Source organism: Ambystoma mexicanum, chromosome 13 (assembly GCF_040938575.1).
Source record: "Ambystoma mexicanum isolate Mex_15411 chromosome 13, UKY_AmexF1_1, whole genome shotgun sequence".
Classification (NCBI taxonomy): domain Eukaryota; kingdom Metazoa; phylum Chordata; class Amphibia; order Caudata; family Ambystomatidae; genus Ambystoma; species Ambystoma mexicanum.
This window is the reverse complement of record NC_090938.1, coordinates 692,108,932-692,120,333: the sequence shown is the minus strand read 5'-3', so window position 1 is coordinate 692,120,333 and position 11,402 is coordinate 692,108,932. Positions and strand designations below refer to the sequence as shown.

The window sequence follows — 11,402 nt, the reverse complement described above, 5'->3', positions numbered from 1 at the left end:
TGAAAAGGTGCTAAAAATTAATTTAGAGTATTGCGATTCTCTATCAGACATACACTTTTGGTGGGTCTTATCTACTTTAGAGATGACTAAATCCCCCATAGCCAACATACCTGTTTCCTGCATTCCAAAATACTAATCTGGCATGGGTTCTACAATTCCTAAATCCCTAAATGAATATGGGTTCAGGGCCAACATGGCATTGGTGGCCTTTCAAACACAAGCCCCCTTGAGGTTATCTGCAAGGCTAGTTCGTGGGCTGCTCCATACACCCTTTGTGAATATTAGGCATTATGCCACACTCAGTTAATCGAGCCCAATTAAAACATTTGACTGAATGGCCTTCCAAATCACAAACCTGTTGGAGGAAAGGGGTGGACATGGGAGTACATACAAGTAGTGACTCTTTTAATCCTAGTCCACAATCCCCCTTAATACATGTGAGCCCCCCACCACCCTCTCTCAATATATATGCCAATGCCCTCCCTGCATCTGTCTTTGACTTTTAATATAGACACAGGATAAAGAACTGACGTTCTGGAAGCCAATGTTATTGTTGGGAAATGGGAGGGGACATGACCGCAAGTGCATCAAACTGTGAATTAGAGACCTGAAAGGTACAAAGGTTCTTTGGTCCCGGCTCATTGGATGGGGATATACCACTTATCTAGGCTTTAGAGAGTCTGAATGTCAGGTGTGAGCAGTCCATCCAATCATGCTTTGATGTTTGTATTCTGCAACTTACTTTTTCTCTTTCTTGTTTTAAATGCAAGATTACAAGAACTGGAATGGGAGGAACAATCTAGGACTCAAGGGGGTATTCACAATTGAGAGAAGTTAAGATATTCACCACTACTGTGACTAAGGTAATCACCATAAAGCAGGTGCACACTGGAGCACACGTAGGGCCTGAGTGAGAAGAGAATGGAAGCACTTAAAAAGAGTGGTTGCCCTGAGCCTTTTACTTACTATTTTATGCTTTCATGGCAATGAAGAGGCCTGTGCGAGAGCAGTATGCGCTCGCCAGTTTATTACATAATTAGGCACTTCTGATGGAATGCTCCAGCTGCCATAGACACTATTTATCTGTAAAACTTCTAATAAATCTATACAAATGGAATCATGTCTTTGTTGCAACTGTTCCCCGATTTAAGCTGTCCAAGATTTCTGATAAACTATCAGTTATTACTTTTCTAGAATAAATGGTCATGCAGGTGAGCTTTAATTACTCTGGAAGTTCAAGTAGAGAGAGAGGTATAGGTTCATCAACAATGATATGAGACGAAAAGATGTTCACTACGTCACTTCTTCCAATAAAGAGCATCATTAAAAGGCAGGCAAATAACTGCACAGTGTTGATAGATTTCCATGGCTCCTAGCATAGTTGTTCTGTGAAAGTATTTCTCAGTGAGACTCGAACCCACTCAAAGGTGCTCAAACTTTGCTCAATGCACGTGGCTAGGTACTTCGCATACTTTTTCTTAAACGGAATACAAACTGTAGTCAGGCTGGTCCATGCCCAAGAAGGTTCCATGCTTGACAATGCTTACTGGTTGCAACAATGCTCAGAGTTGCTCTGTGGCCACTAATGTTAAAGAATTCTTGGGTCGGTTCAGAACTTAAACTTGCTCATAGATTGTCAGAAAAACCTAATAGTCACAGGTTACAAGGTTTTTGCAGTTCAGTACAATACTCACAGTAGTTCTGTGTTTCTCAAAGTGAATTGGCATTCATAGTGTTAATCAAGGCTTTTTCAGCACAGTTTAGTAACACTTGCTCACAGGTTTGCCAGTGTAGCTCAATACCCAGTAGTGCAGGATACTAAGTGCTTCTTTTAGTCACTTCTAGATAGCCTATAATCTGGGTCCATTCCTTAGCGCTGCTCCAAGTCGCAGAAAGACGCCTTGTGGTTGTGCAGATGTCCTGTAGTGTAGGATTTTCTGTTACACAATGATGCTCATAACTGTTTATTAGTATGAGTTATTCAGTTACTCAATTCTGCTCGCTCTTGGCCATTCAAATAGCTCAGATGTGCGGAGGGCCCTGGATCCTAGAACTGCTCAGTCTTTATTTTCATGGGCTGTTTTTTTCACTGATCGTTCAAACGCACATACACACACAAAACACAATAATACCTTACACTGTAGTATTCCTTTGGGATGGTGTGGTAAAGACTTGATTGGGTTGTGAAAAAAACATGCAGCAGAAAAATGTATAGATGAGAGGTTTAGAGCAGCGAGTATGTTTACATTCATGATAATGATGCCATCTCTGAACACACTAGAGCACACCCACGGATTGTCTTGTACATTGTTTTGTTAGCAGGCGGTTGATCCATAGTAGCTGATTCTAATGCTTGAGCAGATCTTACAGTGGGCACTGTTGTCAGAGCTGTATGTTCCAGGATCGCAGACCACTGTATAAGAAAATAAATATGAAAATATTATCAACTTTACTATGCAGAGAAGCTAGTAAACATTCTTTACTGGCATCAATTAGACAATGACTGCGCAAACAGGAAACCATAATGCCACTTCACGGACAAGCCTGGGTGCTCAGACACTACTACAGTGATGATTTGGTACAGTATAAGAGCATATTACATGACAGCATGAAACAATAATCTGTACTTTTCCAGCAGAATCATAACCTCAGCATATTTATTCTCTGCTAGCCAGGCTTGAACATGGGAACGCGTTTTAAACATTATTTTAAATAATGTATTTTTAATTGGCAATTAAAAAACAAAATACACCAGGAACCTGTTAAAATTGGGTACAGTTCCAGACCGCTCATCACCAAAGAATGCGGTTTTAGATTTGCTCTTCTGCTCTTTCAGGTTTATTTTCAGATATTGGTTGTCAATTGTTTCCACTTTGTGCAACACTATTTAAAATCTTAGACATTATTAAGTTGCAAGAGGCCTAAAGGCAATTTCAAGGCATTATTTCGGATGTAATAATTGTTGCGGCGGCAGTCTGAGCGGGCCGGTAACTGCCTGCTAGCCTGAGTTTAACAGGGGCTTAGTGCCATTACCAGCCACTACAGCTTGGGGCTTTATCCAATACCACAATTAACACCTTGCAGGAGCCTGGTGCATGGTGTGGAAGTAATTAATAACAAAAAGAAATAGACTTGGCACAGAGGAGTGTGTGGAAATGGCAGAAACACTTGTGGTCATGCAGGCATGCTTACAACCAGGCTGCCTGTGAGGTGGATGACTGGGGCATCAATGGTTGCAGAAATCAAACGCACCTGAGCAGGAAACACAAACCTATATTCCCAAATTAAACCCACATTCTCTACACACTGACATCCGGATGGCAGAGCACAATGTGCCAATGAGCTAAATATGACAGCAAGATGCCCCCTTCAAGACTGAATTCCTACTGATGACCAACAACACCGAACACTCTGAAATCCAGGCCTGGCTCTCTGCTATTATCCTCAAGGGCTTCACACCCCAACTGGCCACCTGCGCCAAGTCCCTTAGGTTCAACATCAACAGACACCTCACCTTCAAGCAGCACATAGCAAGGAAGACACAAACGGCTCGGTACCAACTTTCTCTCCTACGCCCTTCATCCAAGAAAATCATTTCAAATCCGCAGTTCAAGCCTTGGTCCTCTCCCCCACCTGGATGGTGGCAATGCCTTTTGGAAGGCCTTCCAGCGACTACCCTGGCACCCTTGAGATGTGACCTGCATGCTGCAGTATGACTCATCGAAGGACCCCAGCAAATCCAATCACATCACCCGGACCCTCATCAAATTGCACTGGCTCTCGCTGCAACCCTGTATCATCTTCAAACCCTGTTGTATCATTTATAAGTCTGTCACCCTGAAGTCCCCAAGCTACCCCACTGAGAAACTCTGCATCTCTGGAGGCCTGTGATCTAACCAGAAGTAAGACCATTTGCAGACTTGAACTCCGATGGTGCAAGAAGGAAAGAACTAGAAAACAGGCATTCTCTGTCTACACCCCAAGACTCTGGAACCTTCTCCCCATCAACACCAGACTCGTCCCATCACTTCTACAGTTTAGGAAAGAGCTCAAAACCTTCTTCTTCAAGGAATGGCTCCCCCCTAACACCTATGCCCACACACCCTCCATTGCCACCCTACCTGAGAGTCAGTGATCTGCTCCCCACTGTTCCCTCGCCTGGTAGCTTGTAGATCCCTTTCTGCCAATTGGCTGCGCTCCTTTTTCTCTGCTTTCCCCACTGTGTTCTTTCTCCTATGATTGTAAACTGTTTTGTTTGTAATAATAATAATAATAATAATAATAATAATAATAATAATAATAATAATAATAATAATAGATGCCAAACAAGGAAGGGGAGCCCTGGGGTCTAGAATATGTGCCTCCAGTTCACAATACTTCAGCATGTTATCAATGCTTGATCACGAAGCCAGGGGATACAAAATAACACTAGATTAAGGTATTTTCTATGTTCTATGATAAGAAAAGACCCCGTGAACTGCAGAGGCCTCCTGGGCTGATTTGAGGCCTATGTGGGTTTCTTTTTTTCAAAACATCACATTGAGGGACAGTGTCCTTACCTTCAATGGCACAGCTGTGCTCTCTAGGTCTCTGTATCTCCTGGGTAAGTCCCTGGTGAACCTTCCACCTGCTCCTGTAATTATTTCCCAGTCCAATGCCTCTGTTCTGTGGCAAGAATTCTTTTTAAGCACCACTTAGTGCCAACTTCAGGACCAGCTTTCATGGCACAGAGGGGCCATAAGTGCAAAAAACGAAAAAGAATCATCTGGCTTCTAGGGGGTCCTTTTAGGCTCTTCTCAAAATGATGTCCAGGCGGCCTATAATGACACACCAGTGCCAATTCCGTGATACCAATAACAATGTCTCTCTATGAGGACTTTAAAGGGTCTTTTAATGACTTAAGAGTTCTCTTTGAAAGAATCACAGACTTGTTGAGAGTATGACACAGCGGACACCCCACGATGAAGAGAAGGCATTCTTTTAACCAAGAACTGCCAAACACATGAATTCAGAAAGTAAAAAACGAATCAGACCTCTGGAGAGTTCAGGTATGCAGCAGATTGGAAAAAGAACTATGTGGAGATACCATTGAAACTCTGAAGTTCTCAGAAGTCTGGAGTCCTCTGGATAATTTCATATGCAAGTCCCTCCCCAGCTTCACATCTAATAACAATTTCCTAGAAGTCCGCAAACCTCTGTAATTATTATGTGGCAATAGTTCTAGCTAGAGACCCCCCTGACAGTTCCATCTAGCACAATATTTTCTAGAGCGTGGGTTATTTCGTTACCGGTCCTAGCTGGGCTCACCGCCCCACCCCCTCGACTCCATGCTGCAACCCTTAGCACATAAGGCACATGGATCTCTGAGTTACCTTCAACCGGTCTAATGCATTAAAGAGACCCTATCAATTTAACATAATGTCATGAACCGCCGTCTGCGTCCCTTCTGGACTTCGTGGTCCCTGACACATAGGGGATTGAACTCAGTAATCCTTCCAACATGGCCGCTTGATGCGGAACGCTGCTTGCCAGTCTCTGCGTTACACGCTCTATGTTCTACAAAACAGACACGCCCCCGAGGCTCTGCGCGTCTCAATGCTACTGCTCGCCGTAGCTGGACGTGTGCTGCCGGAGTTCGCTCGGGGCTATTTTCCTGATCTCCCTATTCCCGGTTCCTTGATTCCTCCTCCTTTTTCCTTTCATCCCTCAACTTACCAAACTTCCTGGATTTTCGCCCGCGCTCGAGCCACGGGTTCCGTGCCTCCGCGTGCGGACATTGTTCCTTCCTGGTTCCATCCTGGACAATCTGAACGAAGCACGCTGGAATCCAAAGACCCACGCGCGGGGTTATATAAATCCCGGTCCGTGCAGATGAAGTCACAAAAGAAGGTCGCAAGCAAACAGAAAAGACAGGTGAGAAGGGGAGGGACTTGTGACAGATTGAGACGCCTAAAAATCGATACGGATACAGGGATGGAAGCTGCGGTTAAAGACCTCATGCGAGGCATGCAGGAACTCACCACAGAAGTGCAAAACCTTAAGGCTGAGAATGCTGCCTTAAGGCAGCTGGTATTGTCTCGTGATTCTGCTACCAAGGAAAGTGTGTCATTGGGAGGAGTGGTGGACAAATATGATGGCTCTCCAAAGACCCTTCGTGCCTTCCTTGATTCATGCTTGGCGCATTTCACCTTCAAGCCCTACTACTTTTCCACCCCTAGAACAAAGGTGGGGTTTATGATATCACACCTCACTGGCAACGCATTAACCTGGGCAACTCCCTCCCCTAGTCAATTCGGGCGACGCCCTCCTGGATGATTACAATGGATTTGTGGAAGCCCTAAAGGCCATGTTTGATCGTCCTGAGCAGGTTACAGCACTCAGAAAAGTCTACTTGATTTTAGACAAGGATCCCAGGATATGCTTACCCATGTCACCCGTTTCAAACAACTTATGAAGGAAGCTGATTGGTCCCAAGACGCTAGCTTCACTCTGTTTCGCAGAGGCTTGAATGAAGAAATAAAGGACGAGCTAGCCAGGGTAGCTCGCCCTAATTCCTTCCAGGCCCTCTTGGACCTTTCCTTGCAAATTGATTTCCGAATCCAGGAAAGAAAGGCAGAGAAAAAGAAGTCGAAATCATCATTCCAAAAAGCTGTCGTAGACCATCCTTCTAGCCCAGAACCCGCAGTTTCTCCGACCTCAGATCCAGAACACATGCAACTGGGGGCATTCCGTGGACCCATTACCCCACAAGAAAGGATGCTCCATATTCACACTGGTCTCTGCATGTATTGCGCCTCTGATAAACATCTTGTCAGAGAGTGCCCTATTGCTCCTCCACGGCGTTCGGGAAACGGCAGCTCCCGATCCTAGATGGGGCACAGTTTCGGGAGAAAGATGTCTGCTCCACATCAATTCCTTCCTTGAACTCTCCTGGACCAAACAAGCTTGTGATTCTTCAGGCCTTTCTATCGCCTTCCAAGAAAGAATCTTACCGCATTCTGGCATTAGTAGATTGCGGAGCCATGGGTACAGTCATAGATCATGATTGGGTCACTACTCACAACATTCCACATAAAACTCGAGAGACGATGCAACCAGTAGAGGCAATTGATGGAAGACCCCTATCTTCAGGACCCATAACCCTTCAAACTAAAGAAGCCCTACTCTCTATAAATCACCATCAAGAGAGGATCAAATTTGACATCATAAGATCTGCCCATTATCCGATGGTTCTAGGCAGGCCCTAGTTACAGAAGCATAACCCCTACATCAATTGGGCAGCAGGCTCCTTGTTTCTTGGTTCTGAACACTGTATGTCCCACTGCTTATTCCTAGATTCCTTACCAAAGTCCTCTGAAAACTCGCAAGAAAACCAGCAGAGTCCAGTCACTGTCTCTAACATCATCCGAATTCCCAGGGCCTATGAGGCTAACACAGATGTATTTTCGACTGCCATCGTTCAAGCTCTTCCTCCTCACAGGCCCGAGGATTGTGCCATCGATACTGAGCCTTCAGCAGTGATCCCTTTGGGGAGAATGTTTATTTTATCTGAACCTGAAAAAAGGGCCCTCCGGGAATACCTGGATACTAACTTGGAAAATGGCACCATACGACCATCCAAGTCCCCGGCGGGCGCTTCGTTATTTTTCGTTCCCACGAAAGATACCAAAGAGCTTATACCATGTCTAGATTACCAAGGCCTTAGCCAGTGTACTCTCAAGGACCGCTACCCATTGCCTCTCCTCTCGGATATCCTGGAAGCAGTAAGAGGTGCAGTAGTATTCACAAAATTAGATCTCAGGGGTGCCTACCATCTAATTCGTATAAAGGAAGGTGACGAATGGAAAACAGCCTTTAGAACACCTTTTGGCCATTTTGAATACCTGGTTATGCCCTTCGGACTTGCTAATGCCCCAGCGGTCTTCCAACGTTTTATGGACCGGGTGTTTTCAGACATGCTGTTCCTCTTCGTCATTGTATATCTGGACGACATACTGATATACTCGAAGGACCATCGGAAACATGAAGAACACGTAAAGGCAGTTTTACAACATCTACGTGAACATAAGCTCCTGGCATGGGTGTAATTTTAGGGGGGGCGGGGGTGTTTGTCCCCCCCCAACTTTCATGGCACACAATTTTGTCCCCATTCATTTGGCTGGGGCACCTTTTCTTCAGATGTCATGTCCCGCTCAACATTTTTAACAACGTTACTCCACTGGCTCCTGGCCAAACCCGAGAAGTGTCTTTTCCATGTATCAACTGTTCACTATCTCGGATTCGTTCTTAGCCCTAAGGGGATTGGAATGGAACCCTCAAAGGTAGATTCCATACTATCCTGGCCCGTTCCAACTACTGTAAAACAAATTCAATCCTTCCTGGGGCTTGCTAACTTCTATCGGAAATTTATACCAGCCTTTTCGGAGATTGTACATCCTATTGTTACATTGCTAAGGAAGGATACCCCCTTTCAGTGGACCTCAGCCCAAGATACGGCTTTCCAACGCTTGAAGTTGGAGTTTACTCAAGCTCCCATCCTAGCTCAACCCGACATTGATCGCCCTTTTCTTGTGGAAACTGATGCCTCCAACTACGCCATCGGTGCAGTCCTAAAACAGGAACTTGATGATGAGTTAGAACACCCCATCGCCTATCTTTCTCGCACCTTGACTCCCAGTGAAACTCATTATTCCGTCCTGGAAAAGGAACTGCTAGCCATCCGCCAAGCCTTCACTGATTGGCGTCATCTTCTCCTGGGAGCCAAACACCCGGTACAGGTCCGCACAGACCATCGGAATCTTCAAGTCCTGCAATCCCTAGAATGTAGAAACAGTCGTCAAGCCCGTTGGGCCTTCTTTTTTGCTCAATATCAGTTTCAAATCCATCATGTCCCTGGAACACACAACATAATAGCCGATGCCTTATCCAGACGTCCTGATTACGAAACCCTTGAAGATCAGACTTTTCCTAAAATGTTTCCCCACACAATATTTGTTGCCCAAGCAATCACCCTCCTGGAGGATATTCGACTTCAAACTCAGTCCTCTGAAACCTGGAAGGAGTTTAAGAGAAACAATCAATGGAAACTCAAGACAAGGGACGGACATCTGTTCAAGGACAATCGCTTGGTTATCCCCACTCCTGGACTGCAGCAAAAGATCACAAGCCTATGTCATGATACTTTTCATTCAGGACACCGTGGCATCACCAACACCCTCTGTTCAATACAAAGACAATTTTGGTGGCCGAGGATGAAAGAGGATGTCCGGATCCATATCCAGGCATGTGCAGTCTACAATCAGAACAAATATGATAATAAGAAAGCGGCAGGTCTACTGCTTCAACCAACAATACCAACAAGACCCTGGGAATTCATCGCCACAGATTTTATCGTGGAACTACCATCTTCCAGGGGATACACAACAATCATGTTTACCATTGATATGTTCACTCATATGGCTCATTTTACACCTTATACAAACTGCCATCCTCATCTGAACTCGCCGGAATCTCCTACACCCTACCCCAGTTCCTACGGTTGATTCCTGGACTGCAACCCTTATTAATGTAAAGAAAGAAGCAAAGGAACACTTAAAAAAGGCCTGAAAAGACGTTAGACATCATGCCGACTCCAAAAGAAGACCTGGGCCTTCTTACTCAGTAGGCGATAAAGTCTGGTTATCCTCGAAACTCCTTCCTCGACATCTGCGACCAAATAAACTGGCTCCCAGGTATTACGGGCCCTTTTCTATAAAAGAAATCGTCAATCCAGTGGCCTTTCGACTTCGGCTACCAGAATCATGGAAAAGGATCCATCCTGTCTTCCACACCTCTCTATTGAAACCATATGTTCAGACCTCTCGAACGGCTCCAAGATCTACCCCTGTGATTATCAATGACCAACTCGAATATGAGGTTTCCAGAATCTGTGACTCTAGATACCGATGTGGTCAACTACAATATTTGGTCGAATGGAAAGGGTACCCTCCCAGTGAGCGCACCTGGGAACCTGTGTCAAACATGAATGCTCCCAAGCTGATTCGAAGATACCATCTTATACATCCAGGCAAACCCGGAGAAGCTGGACTTCAGAGGAGGCATACTGTCATGAACCGCTGTCTGCGTCCCTTCTGGACTTTGTGGTCCCTGACACATAGGGGATTGAACTCAGTAATCCTTCTAACATGGCCGCTTGATGCGGAACGCTGCTTACCAGTCTCTGCGTTACATGCTCTACGTTCTACAAAACAGACACTCACCCACGGCTCTGCGCGTCTCAACGCTACTGCTCGCCGTAGCTGGACGTGTGCTGCTGGAGTTCGTCGGGGCTATTTTCCTGATCTCCCTATTCCCGGTTCCTTGATTCCTCCTCTTTTTTCCTTTCATCCCTCAACTTACCAAACTTCCTGGATTTTCGCCCGCGCTCGAGCCACGGGTTCCGTGCCTCCGCGCGCGGACATTTTTCCTTCCTGGTTCCGTCCTGGACAAACTGAACGAAGCACGCTGGAATCCAAAGACCCGCGCGCGGGCATATATAAATCCCGGACCGTGCAGAGGAAGTCACAAAACAAAGTAGCAAGCAAACAGGAAAGACAGGTGGGAAGGGGAGAGACTTGTGACACATACACCTTCACCATCGCAGAAAAACCTACTAGCGCCAGTTACTGAACCTTATAGTAGTTAACATAGGATGGGTTTCCTTATACTCCCTTCCTTTACACCTCTACTTTCTTCCTTTCCTTCTTCTCATTTCTCTTTCTCCAAGCCTCTTTTCAGTAGTAACATTACAATCAGAGTTTTCATTGTACCTTAGTTTCTAGGCACAGGAGCGCAACCGCACATATAAACAGTATCTTGAATGTTTTTGTAATAAACACCACACTTCTCTGTATTATATAATGTATTCCGACCTTTCCGACACTATGTAATAGAGCCTTTCTCTTTTGAACGGATTATCGTTAATGTTTTCTTTTTTCTAACATTCTATGCCTTTTCTTAGCATGTTGTGGCTCCTCCCTGCGTACCTACAGCCTGGTCATTTACTTATGTAGTATATACTTTCTCACTTTGTCATTTAACAAATTGTCTCCCTCTGCAAGGGCCTTGGCATTAGATACGTAATGTCTACTGTTATCTCTGTTGAAATACAATAAAACATTTTGAACTAGGTATGCAGCAGTAGCAAGGAGAGGATCTTTACAAGAACTGACTAGCATCCTTGTATTGGCCCATTACGTAGAGAAGGAAATTACCTTGTGCAAGCCAGAAAGGAGAAGATTTGTCTGGAATACAAAGCAATTTATTTTTGTACCATTTTTGGGTATACGCCTTCCTTGCTGAACACAAAACACATATTTGTTTGTTAATTATTTAAAGATAGTTTTTGTAAGTCTTAGCATGCA

The 11,402-nt window shown here is 44.9% G+C and overlaps 1 protein-coding gene across 2 annotated transcripts in view; it reads right to left on the bottom strand.

The window, feature by feature from the left end:
• Positions 1 to 1,192: 1,192 nt before the first annotated feature.
• ZPBP2 (zona pellucida binding protein 2) overlaps positions 1,193 to 11,402 on the bottom strand; it is an 854,148-nt gene continuing 843,938 nt past the window's right edge. Inside the window, exon 8 of one of the 2 annotated variants that reach the window (XM_069634766.1) lies at positions 1,193 to 2,413. In XM_069634766.1, coding sequence (XP_069490867.1) covers positions 2,316 to 2,413 — 98 coding nt within the window. In that variant the 3' untranslated portion in view covers positions 1,193 to 2,315. The remainder of the gene's footprint in view (positions 2,414 to 11,402) is intronic. The other variant, XM_069634767.1, reaches the window with a different exon arrangement.